The sequence below is a fragment of the Rhea americana genome, unplaced genomic scaffold (genome assembly GCF_003343005.1).
Source record: "Rhea americana isolate MKP2758 unplaced genomic scaffold, rheAme1 scaffold_5, whole genome shotgun sequence".
In the NCBI taxonomy this organism is placed as follows: Eukaryota; Metazoa; Chordata; class Aves; order Rheiformes; family Rheidae; genus Rhea; species Rhea americana.
Window position 1 is genome coordinate 4,683,195 of NW_028186645.1, and position 22,945 is coordinate 4,706,139.

General features: G+C 33.0%; 1 protein-coding gene across 1 annotated transcript in view; it reads right to left on the reverse strand.

The window, feature by feature from the left end:
- Positions 1-599: 599 nt before the first annotated feature.
- AK7 (adenylate kinase 7) overlaps positions 600-22,945 on the reverse strand; it is a 22,966-nt gene continuing 620 nt past the window's right edge. The window contains exons 2-18 of the mRNA XM_085317632.1: positions 22,631-22,940; positions 21,348-21,456; positions 20,313-20,407; positions 19,569-19,679; positions 15,965-16,048; positions 15,275-15,363; positions 14,691-14,781; positions 14,316-14,393; positions 13,412-13,561; positions 11,936-12,064; positions 11,280-11,451; positions 9,638-9,766; positions 9,019-9,087; positions 7,477-7,674; positions 4,670-4,890; positions 1,916-2,074; positions 600-779 (exon numbers count right to left, since the gene is read on the reverse strand). Of these exons, the coding sequence (XP_085173758.1) occupies positions 729-779; positions 1,916-2,074; positions 4,670-4,890; positions 7,477-7,674; positions 9,019-9,087; positions 9,638-9,766; positions 11,280-11,451; positions 11,936-12,064; positions 13,412-13,561; positions 14,316-14,393; positions 14,691-14,781; positions 15,275-15,363; positions 15,965-16,048; positions 19,569-19,679; positions 20,313-20,407; positions 21,348-21,456; positions 22,631-22,940 (2,245 nt within the window). The 3' untranslated portion in view covers positions 600-728. The remainder of the gene's footprint in view (positions 780-1,915; positions 2,075-4,669; positions 4,891-7,476; positions 7,675-9,018; positions 9,088-9,637; positions 9,767-11,279; positions 11,452-11,935; positions 12,065-13,411; positions 13,562-14,315; positions 14,394-14,690; positions 14,782-15,274; positions 15,364-15,964; positions 16,049-19,568; positions 19,680-20,312; positions 20,408-21,347; positions 21,457-22,630; positions 22,941-22,945) is intronic.

Sequence of the window (22,945 nt, forward strand, 5' to 3'; positions counted from 1 at the left end):
CATTAAACTTGAATGATGAAGAAATAGTAAATGTCATGAGAATTGCACCAATTTGTATGGACCAAACAAAAACCTAAGACTGATGGTAGACTTTTACTAGGAAAACATTAATCCAGCCAGTCGTTATTAGTACAACACAAGAGGACTTTGTTGCATGGCCTTTTGTTTGTTGTCAGCTGATGGGCAAAGAGAAGATGTCCTGTTAAAAATTCTCATTTGTTATTTTTCTTGAAACTACTGCAGGACTGAACATGTTCTTAGTGATGGAAGCCTCTCTTCTAATGAGCAAAGGAAGTAAAAGAACTTGTTTCTTCTATTCTTTTCCATTTTCAGTAAAAACAACCTTTCTTTTTTGGAAGAAATTTTTTTTCTCTGTCAAGTTGCTTGCTTCCACTATGGATCAAGGCAAGAATATCCTGCTTAGCTAGATTGTGTAACTGAAATAAACCAGGAAGAAAGTTTTGGAGACATAATGGATTCTTATGGATCACAATTTCAAACAAATAAATGATATACAGATGCACAGATGATGTATTAAGATGTGTAGTAAATTGCTCTTGTACTAGGAATAAGAATTAATACAACATAATAACACAATATGAGAAGTAAAAATGAAGATTATATAATAAACCTAAACAAAAAACATTTCAAAAACTAAGTATTATTATGGTAAAATGTATTAGGAATGTTCCGCCTTTCTATTTCACAGTATCTACAGCTGTCAGGATTTAATGTTTATCTGATTCGATTTCAGGATTGTTCTTGAAGAGATATTCTGCCTATAAACAGAAGATTTTCAAAGTTATATATATTTTCAACAAGTGCCTGATTTAAAAATGTACACAAACTAGCACTAACAGTGGATAGCATCATTTTAAACAAAATCATACAAAGTAYTAAATGGCTCTAAGATGTAATCTCTGACAGGTGTTAGAGAAAACTTTTCCCCACAACTACCCACCACATTCTCCCCCTTGGTAGCAGTGATTCCATCTCTATCATGGGCTAATAGGATACAATTTGCACTCCATGGAAAATCCTAGGAGGGAGTACCCTAGGGCCTGATTTCTAGACCCAAAACTGTAGATAATACAGTTCTTACAAGTTACACAATTAATAGGGAAGATCTCATTCTCCTACGGCTACAGGTAGTTATCACTCATCAGTCATCAACAATGTTAAAACAATTGAACATTTCTTCCTGCCTAATATGGTACATAATACTGACGCATTCATTTTAAGCTTTTGCTTAGCTAATACCAGTGTTTCTTTTCATTAAAACAGATTGCTTGTTAATACATTTCCTAGGAAATCAAGTAAAAATAGCAGTACAATAATAATGGTATCTGAATTCACTGTAGACCCTGAGCAGAAGGTTGAACCAAACTTGAGGTACCTTGCAACCTGAATAACTCCGCAATTCTGAATTTACTCTTGAGCTTATCTGTGTATTGTGAAAGGGATTATTAAAGAACTTTTATTCATCATTATGATTACATGTAGTGTCATGGCTAGAGTTCTGTAAGCAGCATGGAAACTGATGTCCCTCTTTCTGCAGGCCCCTTTGTCACTGCAGAATTGGCAGRATACATAAGAAGGGCAAGGAGAGAGATACACACCAGGATCAATTCTAATAGTGATTCCTCTCCTGTTACCGCCTGGTGAAACTAAATGATCTCCTTAGTTGTTACAAAGTGCCAAAATGCCCCATAAAAAGTAGCTACAGTATTCTTGGGTTTTAACAGTAATTACTGCTATCCTGAATTTCAGGTACTAACCATCAATGAAATGTCATTATGAAAATGAGAGAAAGAATTTAAGTCCTTATGTTATCAGAGATTCTTTGGGTCTAAGGGAGTATTTCCATTAAGCTTCTTCAAATACATTTAAGAAAAAAAATATATAATCACCTTACCAGAAAATCAACTGGGTCATCTGGCCTGATCTTACAGCATTCATTTAACCCTTGCATAAGTGTTGGCATGACATGCTTCATTAAATAATTTCGTAATGGAATGGACTGGGCCTGCAGTAACTCCTCTTCCTGTCTCTTCACTTCCGCCAGACGTTTGTTCTACAAATAATGAACAAAAGAATAAAGAAGAAAATGTGTAATATTCACCACATAGGACTTGACTAAATAATAAGAGTGGCCTAGAGAATAGGAGTTAGAAACCACAGACAGATCTTGAAAATCTACACTTAGCAGCACAATTATGAACTCCTTACTAGATTTGGAGCATTGAGGAAAGTGAGCATGATGAAAACTGCAATAATGTACCTAGTAAAACTATTTTATTTCTCTCTTCTTTAACACCTAAAGGGAATGTTATTCTGTTTTACATGCTTCTATTTTCAGAAGCTATTTGGCAAAGTAACTGGAAAATACTTCAAATGTGCCACTTCAAAAATTACTGTTATTGCAAATGCACATAATTTCTTGAGGGTTCATCGAACTGGGAGTAGGAGAAAGTTGACTCTAAGAAGAGCCTAGGTTTCCTAAATAACTGCAAAATATCTCCAAATTCTCCTTTTTTTAGGCTTTTATTTATGTTAGTTTTTGAGAGGAAGACACTAAAAAGACAGTGAATTACATCTGTTTACATCAGCTAAAATTATTCTTGTATTCTGGTCAGATCCAATACAATGATTACACTCTGAAAGCAGAAAGTTAAAAAAAAAAATCCTTGAGTTAGCCTTTCATCTATATAATAGCACTTAATAGCATCTGTACTTGCAATAGTTTTAGCCAGAAGATTGCTCAAACATTTATTGTCCTCTCTTCTCTCATTGTATTCAGCCTGAGTCATAGATACAGCAAGCAGAGGAGAGAGACTAAAGAAAACTCTGAAGGCTGCTCTTCTGTACTCAAGGATGACATAAAAGCCATGTTCCAGTAAAACTGATCTACCTGATTCATTCAATCCAGGAGTGATATTCAATAAATCATCTGTTCTTTGGTCACTCTACCAAGAGACTGTCACTAATCCACAGTCTCAAAGGTAAATGAATAGTTGCTTAGATTTCCTGAGTACCTGCCTATTTAAGCACATATTTTATTTAAATACCTACATGAGTTTCAGATAACATGCAGTTTGCTTTCATTAGAAAGAAAACTACATGTTATTTTCCTTAGTTAGATGGCTTTGAATTGAATGTAGATAAAAATGTGCTAACTACTCTTGCTAACCTTTCAGACAATCTTTCTGGAGAGCAGGAAATGCTCTTGAATGAAGCTGAATAATCTTGAATGAAGCTGAAAATAAGCATAGATAACAAAGAAAAGGTAATTCTTGTTTTTACAAGCCAACATCAAAGCAACATAAAAGCTTGCTTAAAAGTGAAAAAATTTAGAGTTTTAATTCCACATGGATATGTGTGCACATTCAAATGTAAGAGAAGAATTCYGCCTCAGAATGATCAGTTTGTTTTAAATATCTCTAAAAGGAGCCAATAGAAGAGCTGCCTTTTGTTGAAGTAGCCTGACTTTGGCCGAGAGCAAAGAAGTTACTGTGGTGGGTTTTTTTTTTTGTTTGTTTGTTTAATTAAAATGCCTTTAAATGTGGCAAAGTAAATAAGAAAAAAGTAATAGGTGCAAACCCTATACAGTCAGCTACCCTAAAAACAAAAAATTTCTAAAAAAAAAAAAAAAAAAAAAAAAAAAAAAAAAAAAAAAAAAAAGTATCCTTCAGACTGCATCAGGTATTTGCCACCAAAAACCTGCTTAGCTCTTAGTAGTGTTTCTCCTGCAGGCTGTGCAGAGAGCTCCAGTGCAACCTGGAATATTGATCAGACTATGTGGAGTTAAAAGTCTTGTTTGAAAGGCATCTTCAATGATTAAAGATAATTCATTAAAACTGAGGATGAAGTATGTCAAGGAAATCTGAGCAAAAGTACCTCTTACTTGAATTTAGACTTTCTATACATTATTTGACAATTATATAGAAAATACATCAAATTATTATAGTAAATATTTAAAGATMAAGCCAGGAATACCAGATGAAATATCATTTACATGCTTCAGGGCATTTTCTAGACTAACTGATGGAATTTATACGGAAACTTTTAAACTCCTCCTTTTTATCATTCCTCTCAATAGATGATACAGCCTTTGTCAGAAAGAGGACTACACCATACATTTCACTGATCTATCCCACTTTCATAGACTGAGGTTTAAGCACTGTGCATACCTACATTCTGAATATTTCTCAGTGAAGTCATAAGGGTGATAACTTTGCCAACTCCATAGAAATAAAGTGAACAAAGTGAAAAATTACTACAAGATTGGTTATGTAAAGTCATCACTGTAAAAAATTTACAGTGAATTATAGTAGATATTTATAAATACTAAAATAAAAGAGCTATGACACAGCAATAAGAAAATGAGGATCAGAAAAGTTAGTCTAAACATATGCTGATAAGGACATGCAAACAATACTATCTCTGTAATTGAATAAAGATTGTGTTCTTTAATTAGGGCCTCACCACAAAGGTATTGTGAGCCAAATCTGAAACATGATATAAAGAACTAGACAGTATATGCCATACTTTCCAAGTATAACAGCATAGGCCACATTTCGAAGCATAACAGGTTGCTGGAAGCCCCTCTGCTTCTATTTTTTGTATCACRCAAATAATAATAGTTTCCCAGAAATATCTATTAACCTACCCACTCTTCCCATTTTTCCCTCCTTTCAGCCCTTTCCTCAGCTTCTTTACGCTCTCGCTCAGCTGCTTCTTCAGCTTCTTTGGCAAGGCGTTCCTCAGCTGCTTTGCGTTCTAATTTTTCTTTTTCTTCATCTGTCAGACCATAATTCCGAGGTTCCCCAATTTCTTTGATGATCTCTTTTACAATAATTCTGTTCTCAGGATCTTCAAGTTTGACTGCATCTTTTAAACAATACAAGAGACAAATTTTCAGGGCATTTGTCAATTATCAGTGATCATTATTGAGCAACACCAAGACCTAACAATATATGGTGTCCACATTGGTTGCATTTTCCATTATAAGGTGTTGTTTTCAGGTGTCTATAACTCTCAATTTTTTGTTGTATAAAATTAAATTTTAAATGTGTGAGTCTAATAGTTTCCACTAAAACATTTTTTCTTTTCAAGATGATGTTGCAGAGAAATGTATTTAAGTGATTTTTAAAACTGTTTTGCTCAGCAATTGTAGCTTGCCTAAGTTTTGAAAACTTGGAAATGCAGTCATCAAAGCATCTGAGATGTTCCTTCAGCCAGTCTTAGGTCAGCTCATCCAAATGTATGAAACTGTAAGCTTCTGAATCCCACTCACTCTGCCCCACAGGTTGCACAACAGATTGACGGAATTTGGCAACACACTCTCCGAAGTTTATTCATACACTGTTTTTTAATGTAGACCTATCTCTAGTTAAACGTTTACTATGTTATACTTATAAAGCAAATCTGTAGCTTCGTTCAGGGGTATAGGGATTAAGCAAGATCTCTTTCATTTCATTCCTTCTTGCTATTAACTTTCCAAGGCTKTTTGGGCATCAGACGTGCAAAAGCAGAAAAATGGAGACTGTCTCTAGGGCTTTCTGGGCTTCTTATGTGTTACGAATACATACAGAGGTTTGTATTCAGTGTAGAGGYGTCTGGCAGAAGGTGTATAAAAATGTATGTAGAAAGGAAGAAAAGAGGGAATTTGAGGCACATAAAGATTAAAAATACAGAGGTAAAGATGGTAAGGGACTGGGGATATAAAGGTACAGAAATAATTTTAAATTTTCTATGTCAAGCAGTCCACTATTTCTGTAATTTTAGCTGCAGCTGGATATACGAATTACATTGCAAACTATTTTGCACTAATGAGCTCTTAGAAAGACTTTAAATGACTATTTTCTAATCATTTAAAGTATTTAGAACTCCTTCTGCATTGAATTTGAGCTCTCAAAGATTGCAGTCTTTTCTCAGATGGCCAAGTAAGATTTCAATGCAAATGTTACAATAATCATAATTAATTGCATATATACAAAGATAAATGTCTTTAAATAAAAATAGAGTCAGCACTGACCTTAATCAAGGTTCACTACCAAAAAAGGAGTTCATAAATTAAATTTTCAAAGTAAAGTACTGTTATAATTCTAATATGCCATTTTTGCAGATGATTTAACATGCTTGTGTCACCATTCTCAGTTTGCAGATGAGAAAAGTAAGACACAAAGATAACTGGCTTACAAAATTCATGTAGTGAGTCACTATAGAAAACAAGGGTTTCCAGAATCTTGAAGTCCCACTCCTTTGTACTAATTGTATTTCAGGCTCAGAAAAAATAATAAAAAATTCTTCAACCATTCCCCACTGAAGTCAGTAAACTCAGCCAACTTCCTTCAGGATATGACTGAGAAAACCGTGAAGACTCTGTTTAAATCTAATATTAAATGTGATGTGAAAAACAATAGCATCAGCTGAAGAGAGCAGAGCCAAACAAATATTTATATCTTATCATCTCCTTCCTTCTATAAATTGAAAGAAGGTAAAACAGATTTTAGTAGGAAACTGCTTGAGGAAAAAAAAAAGCAGGACAGAATAGAAAAATCACTCATCAAAGGTATAATATGCCCATAGATACCTGGAAGTGGAAAGACAGAAGCGAAATCTAGGGATAATTCTAAATCTAAATCTAAAATCACCATATTAACACACCATTTTTGTCTACAAGTATATTTCCTAACAACACAAGTAAATATTATTCTCAAAATAATCCCTATAATGACTGATATTACATAAATAAAATGCAATTATCATTAAGGCTGTTCCATAACTAACTTTTCATAACTGATCTCAAACAGAGACATTCTTCATATCTGCAGTTTGATTCTAGTTCCAGGGTATTCCCTCTGTTCTCCTTTTTTTCCCCCCTCCTCTCCATAACCTAAAAAGAATTTTCTTAAGAGTGCTGTCATCCTGTTCTCATTGTTTTAAATGTACAAGCATTTGTTTTGAATGAACAGACAGATCAGGATTTCTTGGATAGTGTGCAAAAAATAATTTTTTCTTACATAAAGGTATAGTACAAAACAGATGCAGTACAAAACTTCTGCTCTAAGTCACTAATCATTTGCTTTCATACTTAATCTATTACTAAATATCAATATAGTGTCATGGCATTTGAGGATAAATCTAAATTTAAAAAATATATGCAATTTTAACATTGTAACATCATGAAATGTACCATCACATTGATATAGGAGTATGCCAATGTAGAAGTCTGCAAGATATGTCAGAAAATTATTTGGGTTATTTAGTTTTACAATTAAAATGCAAATTTTAAAAACAAGTTAACTGTTTGAACCAATGAAAATGACTCAGAAAAGGGCATACAGATATTTATACAAATATTTTAAAATGCTTATTGTATACTTATTAATATTGTTAATTAGAAATACTTTATATATGTACAAATACTATATTATCTCTAAAGAGCATATGTAATTTTTTATTATTTCATACCAATAAGCTGAGGATATATTTCAAGTTCATCAAAATAGTTGAGAACAGTTTCATCTTCTGTGTTTAACTCTCTGAAGAGATTAAGAGATCTCAGGAACTGGTCTTGAATATAATGAGTTCCAGCGACAACACTCTCTGGGAGATTTATTATTCTGTTTTTAAGGAATTCATCAGTTGCAGTCAAAGAAATAACAAATTCTGGGAAGAAGAACATATTTTCTGGTAATTAATTTCTGTGCCATATATTATTATTATTTTTCCTCCTTATTATCTATTTTAAACCATAAATTAACATAAGTAGATGTAAATTGTATACATCTTTATACACAAGTTCATTATGAAATGCCTTATATTCAACTTCTCCATTTAGAGCAGTCTACCAGTATTTATTAAGAGAAAATATGTCTAGAAAGAAGCTGCATGTCCCAATTTCACCTAATTCTTTCTTAGCACTATCAGCAAGACTATTCTTCTTTAATGTAGCCAAGGTAGCAAGTGACACTGGAAAATCAGCAACTCATTTGTCAAAAATTTGAATAATCTATACTGTGATTTTTAATCTCTTAAATAATGGTATCTCTGTTGAGATTCATTTTTCTAAAACATGTTTTCTTCAAGGTTGAGATGGTGTCTTCTTAAAACAAATCCCATGTCTGAAGTCTGTGTTATGGGAGAGAAAGTAGTATTTCTGCAACCCATTTTAATAATTCACATTTTCTCTTTCAAAATGCTGACTAAAAGTGTCATTGTTTATGAACAAAATAAGTTATTTACTCTGGCAATTCATAAATCAAAATCTTACTAGAAGCCTACCTATCAAAGTAGACTTCAAATCAAACCCTTTTCCCATTCACGTAAGTGCAAGGACTAAGGAATTTTTCAGAAAGTTCTGGATTTTCTTCACTTTAACTTAAGCCATTAAATTAAAATGCTGCAAAAAGCACYACGCATCTCAGAAATTCAGCCTTGACAATGCTCAAGTATATGCATATTATAATGCAAAATATGCCAAAGTTATTGCTGAAATGTAATCAAAACTTCCAAAGAAATCAAAAAGAGTGAAAACACCAGGAAGCATAGATCAAACCCACCATTTTTTAATTCCCAGTTTAACTGATGCATTAAAATCAATTTGGTAACATCTTTCAAGATATCATATTAAGCAATACAAGGAACTCTACAACGGGCTAAAGATAAAGTTATGTCTTTTTAATACGCCARTTTCAGGAGCTCATTTTTTTTCCCATTAATAACTGCTTTAATCACAACAAAGGCAGCAACTACTATCATTATAAGCCAGTATTTGAAGTGGCATTTTCATAAAAAGAAAGCAAGAAAAAGATAGCCACCCACAAACCAAACCAAATGCCTTCTTTTGACTAATTGTTCACTTTCAAATAAAAGGGCAGTAGCAAAACATGAATTAAGTATTTCTTTTACGTTAAAAAAAAATGTGAACAGATGGAGTGGTATTTCAGACTTCTCATTGATGGTAGCAATAATCTGATAACTCTTCTGTTTACAAAAATCTGTCAAACCTACCAGGTGTGATTAATTTATCATATTTAGGTATTTTGCCTTTTATTTCCTCTTCCTCATCTTCATCTTCCACTAAAACAAAAGTAAGAACAAATTGACATTGTCACTTGAATCAACAATATTATTGTACTAGACAGTGTTTGCTCAGAGTCTGAAGAATAAATTACTGTGTGTGTTGCAAAGCTCCACTTAACTCACATCCACGGAAGCTGAGATACCCAGTCTAATCTAGCCCGTAGAATGTGTCAATACACATTCAGACCTAGCATACCGGCTAAATCACCTTGTTAAGTGGCCCTTGAATATTATAAATAAATTCTGCCTTAGAAGAATGCTTAGGTGGAGTAGTCCAACACAAAACAATACAGTGCCTTCAACATTCATACATTTACTTATACTTTGCCAGTAAAGATAGCCTGGAAAACATCTTACTTAAAAAAAAAAAAAAAAAAAAAAAAAAAAAAAAGAAAGTTGCAATCCTTTTTAATTTTTGAGCAGCCTGTGAGAACAAGTATTTTGTGAGTCCTACACAGCAATCATTGCACTGTTGATGTGTGGCAGTGAGAAATATAATAATAATGATAATATTAACAGTAGTAAAAAAAAGATCAGCAGTACTCACAATTAAAAAGATCTTTTGCCTGGTCATAGGTTTCTGGGAACCCATCCAAAACATATCCCTGATTCCTACAAGGCATAGTTTTAAGTTTATCTTTTGTGAATTTAATAACATACTGATCATCTAGATGACCTAAAATACAAAGACAGTTAATAGGTACATGGTTTATAGAAAACAGATATCTGAAATTATTTTACTAAAACCTTCATTAATTTATCAGATAAGCTTTTATTTAAGCTCTAAAAATAATTATAGATTTTGAGTAACTACTTGTATGTTGCCCGAGATCTATGGAGTGTGTAGCCATAAATTAAACTTAGTAGTGTTTACAAGAATATAAATATTAGAACTCTAAAAATACTAAAAACTGAACTAGGTATTTTAGAATAATGTAATAGGGTCCCAAGCATTTTTAAACTTTCTTCAGATTTTAATAGAAAAAGTAAGGAGGCATTTATAGAGAGAGGAAAATAAGTGTCAAAGAAATCATATTTTATATCTACAATAAGACTTAAAAATAGCCTTGCAACACAAATGTGAAATAGGATTTGCAGGTTTGACTTTCAGGTGAATAGACTGAGGTATGAGGTGTCTATTAATTTGGCCTACATTGCTGAGCAAATGTGTGACAAAAAAAGCTTGGTCTGCCCTGATTTTTCCTCCCCTTGTAACCATTGACTCCATTTTCCTACTTTATTATTCTTCAGCTTTTGAAAGTCTTAATTAAATATTTATAAAACATTGTAATCATCAAAGTATTTTACAATTTTAAAAGACATCATTATTTTAAACAGCAAAGCAAAGCATGCAGAAGGGATGTTGTCACAGATCTCATTACTGGAATCTTTGAGTTACAAGTACCCTGCTTTGCAGATACCTCTGATTCTGATCAGGTAAAACTGTAGTGATAGAATGAATTTAAAGGGCTATTCCTCAATAAAAATGTTAAGACTAAGTCAAAAAACACATGACTTTCGTTCATATGTGGATGATAACTAGTACTTTTGAGTAATGGCAATTTTTATTGCACTTTTTCAATCTGCAGATTTCACAATTCTTTACAAGCTTGAATAGTTGCTATTTACTCTTTGGAGACATCTGAAATGAAGTATAAAGAATTTTAAAACAATTTTTTATGACTGCATACTAACTGCTTTTCTCTCTGGAATATTTCTCTGCTTTGCAATTGTGATAAAGAAATATTTCACTAACTTTTTGCTTCATGTTACATTAATTGTGTTCTCAGTTTTGAGAAGTGCAGATGATGTAATAATAATAATAATAATAATAAAATGGCCAAGAATCTGAAGATTCTGAATACTCAGGTGTTACTTATTTATCAATTTATAGCGTAAAAATAATTATATAAAACGTACAAAATGTAGACAGATGAAACATCTACCATTAAGAAATCATCACAGTATTTAAATATATAGCTTTTAATAGCTGAACTGATTAAGATATTTCTTATACATGCAGTCACACAAATTTTAATATAGTTGTATAATTTCACAATTGTATTTGAATTTTTAATAAGGTAAATGCAAACCGAGAATGCAGGATTCTTTCTTTTAAAAGGATTTTCAAGTTCCAAGAGACAAATTTATTACATGATTTACTATTTGTATAGGGTTGAACTAGTTACCTAAATCCCATTTTAGTACTTGATGTTTCCTGCTTCCATTCTGCTCCATGCTTTCTTTGATTCCATCTAATAACTCCTGTGCTGCTTCTRTATTTTCACCCTCCTCTTCATCATCATCTCCCTCTTCTCCCAAATCATCTGCATCTATTTCTTTGGGAGCCACAATTTTCTCCTGAAGACAACARTATGAATAGACTCAGAAATATTATGGCTAAACTTAATTTTATACACAGATATTATAAAAGGACCACTTCCTTCTCTCCACCCCCCACTCCATTCTAAATCTTAATTTCAAATATTTTCATGTACAGTAAGTTAGTGAGCAACTCGCAATCACTAAAAAGACCTGAGCGCATCTCCCAGATGTGATAGTCCAACGAAAGATCTTTGCATTCTAAAATAGATTACTAAAACTATTTAGATTTTTTTAGGTTAGAAAAGTGAGAAAATGAGTAATGTCAACAGCCATACAYAACCTTACAGAATAATTAGTGTATTCTCATTTTTGAGTACATTTTGTTGGATATGGTTGTTTCCTATGGTCATTCTTAAACTGCTAAATCATGAAATTATAATTAATTTTAAAATGATGCCCAATATTTTAAAATCACAGGCACTAAAGTAATAACAATACTAGAAAATAGTTAGCAACACACCAGATTTGCTATTGCTTCAGAAATCACATCTTTTATTTTAATGTGATGTAGCTTGTAGTGCTTACAGAGGTTTTCAGCAATGGTAGATTTTCCAACTCCAGGAGGACCATGAATGTAAATTTTGAGAGGCTGCAAAAGAAAGATAAAAATGTAACACAGTTAGAACAAAATGGATGGTTGTATTTAAAAGGAACATTCTTTTCTCTGTAAGTAATAGGAATAAATATCCTTAAATAGTTAAAGCTTAGTTTGTTTTACACTAAGTATTTATCAGCTCCTTGAATATTTTCTAATCTTCCACTAACTTCGAGTTACACAGTTATTTAATTTAATGGTACATTTTCACCTTTGTGAATAGCATAGTTTACTTACTAAACTCACAGACTAACCTACGGTAACACTATTAGGGTTTGAATGACGAAAAGGAACAAAACACAACTCCATAAACAAAACAAAATAAGACATCTTAAACCTCAAGATGCAGTGGAGTTTGGAATGAGGTGGCAGATATTTTACTGTCCAAATGCAATAGCTCCATTTCCCCAATTCAGGGAGAACTGCAGTTATCACAGTGGTTATTTTAACTTCTCCCATTATCATCTGCTTCTACTTCTTTTTAAGAAGGCTTCTATTTCAGTCCCATCATAATTCCAAGTTACCAATGATTTCTCCACTTTGTTTTAACAAAGATTCAGCCTGCAATCCTAACAGAAGTTGCATAATTGTAACCACTATTTATACATTCAGTAAATATATTGTGCAACAACGTAACTCAAAATCATACATAGTAAACTTACTATCCTAATTCTGAAAATCTGACATTGCTAACATTCCATCTCCTATTGGGTATTCCTATACTTTGTGTTGATTTTTTTTGAATATCATACATACAGAAATGCACACACAGATACAACAGTTCAACCCATAAACAATAGTTGCACAAATGCAAACATTTTTCTGTACCTTTAAATATCTACATCCCTATGTAGCTAAATATTTAGAAGTTCTGTATTCAGGTAACAGAAAACAACAACATTGTTCAGTACATCACCAAATGAAGGGGAGTAAAATGACAGTTATATCACGGTTAAATATCTTGATTCACTATGTGTAACAAGGGACACAAAATACTCTGCTAACTACTGAATCTATTATAAAAAAGTTTAAATAAAAATATGTATTTATTGCAGCAGGGATGTCTTATATATTGCATACAGAAACTAGTTCTAGAGCAGCAGCTTCTCCATTAGGAAGCTTACTTTCACTTACAGGGTTTCAGTTTTAGACCAAACAAAGAAAAGTGTAGCTGATCGTTTTAACTAGTAATGTCTTTAAACTTCAATTTAATTTTTAGTTTATTTGTCCACTTCAGTCTTCCAGTGCTTTCACTTAAAGAAACAGAAGTATGTGTTTATATAATCACATCTATTTTTAAAAGAGAAGAACTCTTTAAAATAGTATATGCTAAACCATTACCAGTAACCCTCGACGTTCCTTGTATTCTTTGATGATTTCTTCAATGTTCTCTACCAATCCTGTCTGAGCAACCCACTTGATGTTGAAATTGTCTTTCAGAAACATAGCTTCCATTCGTAGGTTCACAAACAACATATCCAACTGTGATTGCTGAGGGAGGAAAAGTACATTTTGTTTTACAGACTTAAGTAATGCATGTTAAAAGGGTAACGTTGGTTATCTTAAACTGAAGACTGGGATGCCCTGGAGAGAGCAAAAAGAATAAAAGCACAGGAGAAGGTTTTTGCACACAGCAAACCAGAAAATTTAAGTTTTTTTTTTTTTTTTTAATTTAAAGATCTTTCAATGTACATTTATACTTAAGTATTCTCATCAACTATTGGAATAGTAGCCACAGAGCAATAATTCTGCACTATACAGAGATTCCATATTATTGCAGGAAACAATCTTTTTCATAAATCTATCAAGTATCATCTTTAAACTAGCAGGGGTCTCATTTTTTTCCCCTCCTATGAACAGTTTATTGCAGATAAATATATGAATATAACATAATTTACACATGCTGTGTTCATCAGCCTTAGTAGCACCTCATCATTAACATTTTTTGTTTGTTTTCATGATTTTGTGTATGTTTTGAAAGAGTGCTCCCATATGCTTAACACAGCAGTGACATCAGTGTTTATCTAAATCAGGCTGTAACTCCACAAAATTCTCTGTTCTAGGATGATTGAACTTTCAGTTTATTTATTTATTTTGTAAGCTTAAACATATTGTAGATACTTTTTTAGCTATGTTTTAGAGTTATACTTTTGTACTGAAATAAATAAGGAAATAATACATTTCATGATACCATACTTAAAGTTTATATCCCTTCCTTAAGTAATAAAAGAAAAAAAATACTAACTGTTAACTCTTTGCTCAAGAATGCATTTTCTCTTGGAATCATCTCAATTTTTCCAGGTCCAACATTTTTGCTGATACACTATCAAGAAAAAAAAAAGTATAATACATACATAAATTCAGATTCTTTGAAAAAAAGTGAACAGGATTTCTGGGGATAATATCTGTGTTTTAAAATTTACTTTACATTATATCTGAAAAATCAGTATCCTGACTTGAAATACTAACATTGTTATACTAAATTTAATATTAGTATTAAGTACTGCTGTTTTGCTACGTTATACACGATAATTCAGGAAGACCCAGAGACATCTTCTTCAGTAAAATTTACAGCTTTCAAAATCTTGCAAATATCTGAAAAAAGAATTAAATTTCTTACCTTTATTAACTCTTTAAGAGTGTGCATGGATTCATCTACTGCTACTATGTAGTGAGTCTTTGGCCTATGGTCTGCTATGTTTTGCAACACCCTAAAACATAGCAAGTACAGTCAATGTAACTATAGTTAGGGAAGCAGATTGGGCTTTTATCATTAAACATGTTTCAGAAACAGTCCAAAGACAAAGGATATGTAGAGTCTTGGAGAACTTTTCAGAACATGACATTTTCCTTCATAAGAAGCACAACTAGATATTCTATTTGACAAAAGTCTCGAGCATAAAAAGCAACATCTCTAGAAAATATTAACTAAGCTACTGCAGAGCCCATTATCCAGTTCTGTGCCAATTAACTGATACTATGTTCTAGTTTCAGTATTGATAGTAATTTCTTAAAAGCACAGCAGCAGTGCAAGTCAGATAAAACTTCCAGAAGGCTGACCTAGTACCAAAGAAACTGAAATCTCTGACTCATCAGTGTTCTTAAAACGCCCAAATCTAAAAGTCTTGGTACTTTCCTGGCAGATTTAGTTTTGTTACCTAGCCAGGAATCAATCATTTTTCAGGTGAAGCTTTATCTACTTACGCTGCTAAATCAAGAACATGAATGGTTGGAATAAAATTGTTTCCATCTCCAAATACAGGTATTGCAGGAGTCTCACTAAGCCAAGCCATCTGAAAATACAAATGAGGATTGAAATGAGAAGGATAAGATTACCTTAACTAGAACTGAAAAAAAAGGAATATTTGTGTGCTTGACAAACCTATGTATTCAGGATTTTAATGTTCAGTTTCTTGAACGACTAATGGAAGTTGTAGTAAAGAAAATAATTCTGAGAAATAATGACTGATAGCTAATTGAAAATCCCCCAAGAAACATTATTTTAAATAATACTCCTTGGTCTTGAAAAAAAGGTTATTTTTAGTATTTGTATCCCAAATAAAAATATGCTTGGGAAAAAAAGAACACAATATTGAAAAGAAAGACATTCTCCCCAATTCCTGCAGTCCACTGATATAGCAGACATAGTCTAGCTACACAGTGCATACTGGGATACTGTTCAAAAACTAGGGAAAAACTAAAATGAATTTAGATTAAAAAAATATTGAAATAACTTTCATTGTAGCTAGAACACATTTCAAAGGGAACAAATTATCAGTTCTGTTCATAGAAGCATTAAGTTTATGATATCAAAGCTATTAGGAATGCATTCCATTCCATTGTAGTTTACCCTTAGAAATTAAATTAATCTTCAAAATTATCTTGGAAATCTACCTTAAAAAAGTAATGCAAGATTCCTTCTCCAGCTCCATACTGAAGTCCTGAAGCAACAACGTAAGTTGAAAATTTATGTTTGTTCTGTGAAATAAAATCAACAAGCAAGTTTTTATAAAAATACGGTATTGTAAATAGGACAGTGGCTTATCCTGAAACTTGACTACTCAAGTACTATATAGGAAGTGCTTAAATTATAACATTTGGAGTTAATATGTAATTGGAGTTAGATCAATTTTTAGGTATTTTTTAGCTATATGTCATATTACTAATACTTTCCCAAAAAGAATGTTACTATCAGAAATGATCTGTCTACAATTTAACAGAGATTCTAAAAAAATTCTTAAGAGTTGAGAAATTGGAAACAAGTTACGCAATCAATGAAATGAACAGGATAACCTGGGCTTCAGTGTTCTGGTTTCAAAGAAAATAATTCTGAAAAACCCTTGAAGCCGTTCTTTATTGGCATTATACTTGTATTTTACTTTCTGAACATGTGGAAAATGCTGGTTCAACACTTTTATAATCACTTTACGTTCATTTTGAGATATAATTTTAAACAAAATTAGTGGACTAKATTAGAATCTTCCTAAACATAGATCATGATCAATCTCCATTTTTTTTGCTATTACGCAAACTCTGTCATAAATTTGTGTCTTATGCTTATCTAAAATGTCACCACTTGGATCTGTGTTGAAGATGGCTAAACATAGAATATAAACACTTTTTAAAACAGCCTAATGATGAAAGCTTTCAGTGAATCCTTTAAATTAAATTCAATTTAAATTCTGAAATATTTAAATATGAAGGGATGCTGCATTATATAGCAATCTCTTTGCACTTGTGTATGTATTTTTATGTATCTACCTATAAAATTAAAATTGTAATAAAAACTCAGTATCTCAACTCAGTGGAATGCAAAAGATTTTTAGTAATTGTGTAAAACATTAAAATCCCAAGAGATCACAGATGGCAAAAGAGTTCATAAACCTAGTTTGCTTGGGCAGTACTATGACAGAAAGTAACCGGTTTTACCCACAGAGCAGCAACTCCTAGCTTTGTTGTGGACTGTACACATGCCCCAGGAGGAGGTATGCTCTAAGTTCCATCTCCTAGAAGGAAAAAGCTGCCTCTTGTGAAAGCATAAGAGAAGTCGTTTGCCACTTCCTCTAAAGAGGAGGTAACAAGCAGGATTTTCCTAGCATGTGCCTTTGCAGTAACTTTTGTGCCATTTGTGGAACACAAACCAGTTTGGCACCCTCTGCTACAGCTCACTGAAATACAAATTTTCAACCTAGGTCCAGGTCATTAGTAAAGACCTTCAAGTTTCTGTGTAATATTCATTAAAGCCACTAGATGTCACATTCTAGCCATTATAATCATTTTGGGAGATTTCCCCCTACTCTCCCCCTGGCCAGCAAAATGACTGAGGCGGAAAATACAACAAAACTCACAGGCTCATTGACTCAGGAACTGAGGTGCCACTTAACACTCAGCTGGGAAATAAAGAGATGTTCTGTCTGTGGTAGATGTTCCTGTAGAGTGTTAAATTCAGTAGGACCTTGGAGACAGTGGCTTCTCTCAGAGAAAAGCTACACAGCCTAGATTCCCTGCCACGCCGGTAAAGGTTGTGGTAAAAACAAAGATTTTCAGCTCACAACTCTTGTGGAATTTAAAGAAAAATATAGGTGGGAGGTATCCTAACTGAGAGGGATGAAGTCTTGCCTAAGCAAGAAGAGCTGCTGGATTGCACTCCAAATGGAGGTAAGGAAAGGGCTAAGAAACCCTTTTACTCTTAGGGACCAGATCTTTTCTATATGACTGACATGGCTACTGAATCCCGGCATTTTCTGCTGAGCTCTTTTTGCAGGACAAATTAAGGATCTTTGCCAATTAAGGACCTTTCTTTCATAAATGACACTTTCTCGAGATGCCACTAAATTTAGGTATTAGTAAGAACTGTAATCCAGAAATCTTCAGCTATCAACAGAGCAAGATAATTCTGATCTGCTGAGAACAAATACTCAAGAGACTTCCTGTTCCAAAGCACTTCCAGGAACTAGCCACAGGCAGTGATACCCATTGATGCAGGCTCTGGAGAAAAAAAGGGCTCTATTTGGAAAGCCTACAAGAGGCATATCTTCAAAATACTCAAATGGCAGTACTTAGTGGAACAATCTGTAGCAGTATGCTGTCTTCTTAACAGACACTCAGCATTGCAAAAATTTACGAGCTAGTTGTATACGAATACCTTTATTAGCTTGGTTGTGTAGTGATTCTACACTTAAGAATACTCAAACAAATTGTTCCAATGACTCATTTATGGGCTATTTGTTGGTGGCAGAACTCATTACCAAGTTCAGCAGACCTTGTTGTAATTGTCATGTTTCTAATATTACAAGTATAAGAGTTATTCCATAATCTTAGACCTCCATGTTAGTGCAGGAAAAGTAACAGTAACTTTTTCAATTTGTAATACAGATTTTATTGGTGTTCTGTACTGTTAAACCCACGTAAGAACACAATACAATTTCTAGTGCTCTTTTCTCAGAATATGAATATGGATTCATATTCTGTTGTGTATAAGACAACAGCTTATATATTCAATTCAGAGCAATTTTTTTTCTTGTATAATTAGTCATAAAAATTTCCATTATGAATGCTGAATTATCTCATTTTCACCTACACCTCACTATGGAAGACTGCTAGCACACAAAAAGAGTGACCAAATGCCTTCATAACACAGCATATTTCCTTGTTTTTCAGTTCTTGTTCCTAACCTCCACAGACTCTAGAGAAAACAGTTCCAATTTTCTCAAGCTGTGAAGCAGGATCTGAGCCACTGTTGTTATCTATTTAATAATAGCTCTTAAATGCACAAAGAGGTCTGTTCACTAAAATTAATAGTCTAATCAGGTAGAGATAAATGAAGGTGAAGGAAATGCATATAAAATGCATATAAAGTGATAATATTTGCTGTAGTTATTCTGGGTCAGCTCTTTGGCCACAATTTTAAAATGAATTACAAGAGTGGACTAATATCAACAAGCTCTCTGCTCCATGTGCTTAGTCTATCCAGGAACATGCTAGGTGCAGCCCAAATTACTAAAGTATTTACCAGAGTAACTTCTAAGTATTTCAGTGAGACAACATCACATGCTAATACTTCAAGACAGATGTTATTTTTCTTTAAAACTATGTTAATACCCCTTTCCTGTACTTTCTTTCATCTTTGAGCCTTCTTTCCTCAAACAGTCTCCAACTTTGATTCTCTCTGATACAACTACTGAAACCAGATTTTTTTTCTTTTTTTTTTCTTTTAATGAGGTAAGCAACATTTAATTGCTACCTAGGAAAAAAAAAAAAAAAAAGCAGAGTTTGGAAGGTAGAGATCTATATTATGTAGACACTTATATCTCAGAAGAGATTATTGTCTTCTTTGTACTTGATATTAATAGCAGGTGTAATTTGCGTTCATCAGAGAATAACATACCCTTAAAATTTATTAAAACTGCTGGTAACTTCTGTTATTAAGATAACGCAGCAAAATTCTGTTATTAAGATAATGCCCAACAATCTATACTTAAGCAAATTCTTTACATACAGTTTTTCCAAGTTTGAGAACAAGTTTTTCAGCATTTATGTGATCTATAAAATTTGGATGAGATTTTCTTCTGCGATAATCTTCATCAGTAAAAGCAATTTCTGAATCCTCCTAGGAAGGAATGTTTTTAATACTTCAGCATTTTGAAAACATCAAACTTGATATTTTCACAGCAAACTTTAAGAAGTACTTCTTATATTTAAAAAAATGAAGTTTATACTCTATATAGCATTACATAAACATGAAAATCTTTGAAAATGGCTACAGATAACATTTCTATGCACATGTTATGTAAGACTTTAAATTCAGGAATTGCRATAACATACTACAACGTGTACCACATGATTCCTGATGATAATCCCACATCTATATATACAGATATAAGCATTTATCCATATAGACACTGGTTAAAAATAAATATAGTAATAAAAAATATAGTAAATTCAGGATTTTGTATGACTGAAAGACAGTACATATTGCTGTTAGCATAGGTCTTGCCTCTTGCCAAACAGTTCCTGATGTTTGTACATGTCTTCCCTCTCTTTGTAGCCCGGTGTCTAAAGATCTTTGTCTAGTGGAGCAAATTTAACAATTTTGGCAGCAAGCAGTAGTGCACAGACTGCTAGAAAAACAGACTTGCTGAACCTTACTTGCTAGTATTGAGATGCATACTGAAAGAGTTTAACTGCATACATTTAATAGAAAGCATTTAGTGAAAAAGGAGGGTTCTTTTTTATCGCTTACTGGATCAAGGGGTTTGCTTTTTGCCCAGCTCATCGTTGTTGAAATRAGAATGAATATCTTCAGTGTCTCAAAACGCTGCATCTCTGTATGTAATGCTGTTTAATAAAGGAAATAGATATTTTTATTGTAAATTGTATTTCTCAAACAGTATTTTTGCTTTTATAAAAAGCCTCAGCCCGCAGCAGCTATACTATAATGTTCTGCATGATACCCATTTTTTGGCAAATACTCCTTACTTGGCTTGCCATAAAATGAATGTAATACATAAAGAAAGAAAATAAATAAAAAAATAATGATAYGCCAATAAAGAATTACACTAACATGAGGGGAAAAAAGAAAACAATCTATAGTAGAAAATGATTCATCTCTATTGGCTGCTGAGAAACTGAAAAAAAATAATTTTTTTTCCTCCATCAAAACAGAAAAATCGACAGAACTCTAGGGAAAGTCTCCTTATTTTAATTCAGAGTAAAATAATTAAATGTAGGTTAGAGTTTGTTAGTTCCTCTAAAACTTATAATGCTATCACAGTATTTACACTATGAATACATGAGTACAATTTAGTTTAACTATCATGTAAAGAATAATATTGTACTGTCACATCCACTATAATTTGACTTTATAATTGGGAAAAAGTTATAAAAATTTTATTAACACCCATTTTCACTGCAGTTTTGAGTCAAAATATAATATATTGAAACATTATTTGAATATCACAGGAGCAAAATTTCTACTCACTTTCTAATTCATATAGAYGACAGTGGATAGTTATTTCGGGAAACAACTGCCTATACTGATATGTCACTTAACAGTGTTGGACAATTCTATGACAGCTTCTCAAGCTTATGTATTCTAAAGTGCATTCCAAGGTCCCTTGTTAAGTAATTGAAAAATTCACGCAGTGCATCTCCTTCAGGGAATCTAGTTTTATATTACAATAAACTACAAATATCAAATTATTTCATTATACATCTATGGTAAACTCTGATGACTGTATAGCAACCAACTTTCCGTTCAGTTGATGGCTGTACTAACCAGAGGCAGCCCATGTTGCTTCCTCAATTTGATTTGCGTCCTCAGTGATATTATATAAAATGACCTCACACTCAAGCAAATGACTTAAAAGTTCTTCTCGAGAAGAAACCTGTGGAAAAAAAGTCAGCATCCTTCATTAAAAATATATAAGATATACATATAAACATATATATATATATATATACACACACACACACAATTCCTTTTAAGTTTAACTTACTGATAGAGTGTAGTTTTCTCACATGTAGACTTCTAAAGAGGATGTTAGAATAATTTAAAAGACTGATATCGAACTAAGTCACATAAAAGGCTGATGTATAAATTAAATATTAAAACATCTAATCTACAGCATAGATTAACATAGTTCAAAAAGAGATAAAATTTTAAGTAAAATTCTAAGATTCATATCTTCAGTGCAATTGAKACCAAATAATAAATTAATATAAAATATCAAAAAGATATCCATGTATTTTTAACATCAATCAGCTATCAGAATGGAGGTCAGAAAAATGTCAGTTTCTTTGCAAAATAAAAAACAATCTTAATCCAACAAAAATTATATGATGTTGTCTGCATCACTCCAGCAAGCACACTGCCTGAGAGTAGCAATTAAGATTAAACACTACTAGCTATAATCTTCTGATTGAACATTTCAGCTAGGTAGAAGTTCGTATCAAAATTGTCAAATGTTTGAACAGATTCTGTATAACCAACCTGAGACACTTAAAGGCAATCTTACTGTCAGAAAACATTAAGCAACCACGTTCTTAAAAGTAAGCCCCCTTTACTTAACTGAACTTTGAACAGATCTTTGTATAAAGATGTAGGTATTCAGATCAATCAGTCATTAGTGACAGTACTGATTTCAGCAGATAGTTAGGAAGGGAAGATACTGCATTTTGATAGGGAAGGGAAGATACTGAATTTGTTTCTAGTACCAATATGCTTAAAATGGTGCTAAAATACATAGGAGAGATGAGAGAGAGAATTACGTGTGTTTTCTGGGAAAAAAGAAAGCAGGCTTGCGGCTTGTGGGGTAGATGATATCCTCTCCAAACTGGTCATTTTTTTTAATCTATTTTAAGTCGATGGAATCCCTTAATTTTAACATTTGCTGGATCAGACCCAACAGGGAGTAGATGACAGTGTGCAGGAAGCAGAGGTAATACACGTGTAAAGCTTCCAGCAGCAACAAGAGACTGTTAACACAGGTCATTTTAAATGACTTGCAGTATTTCTGATGTTGCCTGACGGTGACCTGAAATAATAAGACTATTACTTACTGCATAGGTTTCCTCTGCAAAAGATGGTTTATTGCTCTCTGCTTTGGAAAGAGTCCCCACTATTTGGTAGACTCCCTCCTTTGGCCTTGGGCCTCCTTTCAAGTTAGAAACGTCACCATCCGACGCATTTTCTTCTTCCTCCTCATCCTCTCCTACGTCTTCAAGCGATGCCCCAACGACACATTGGGATAAATACTGCAACACACAGGACACGCTTTGTGTACCAGCACACCGAGCCACGCGCGGCCTCCCCGGCGCGCCCCGAGCCTGCTGCCGCGCCTCAGCCCGCAGCGCCTCCGCAGCGGCGGTGCTTTA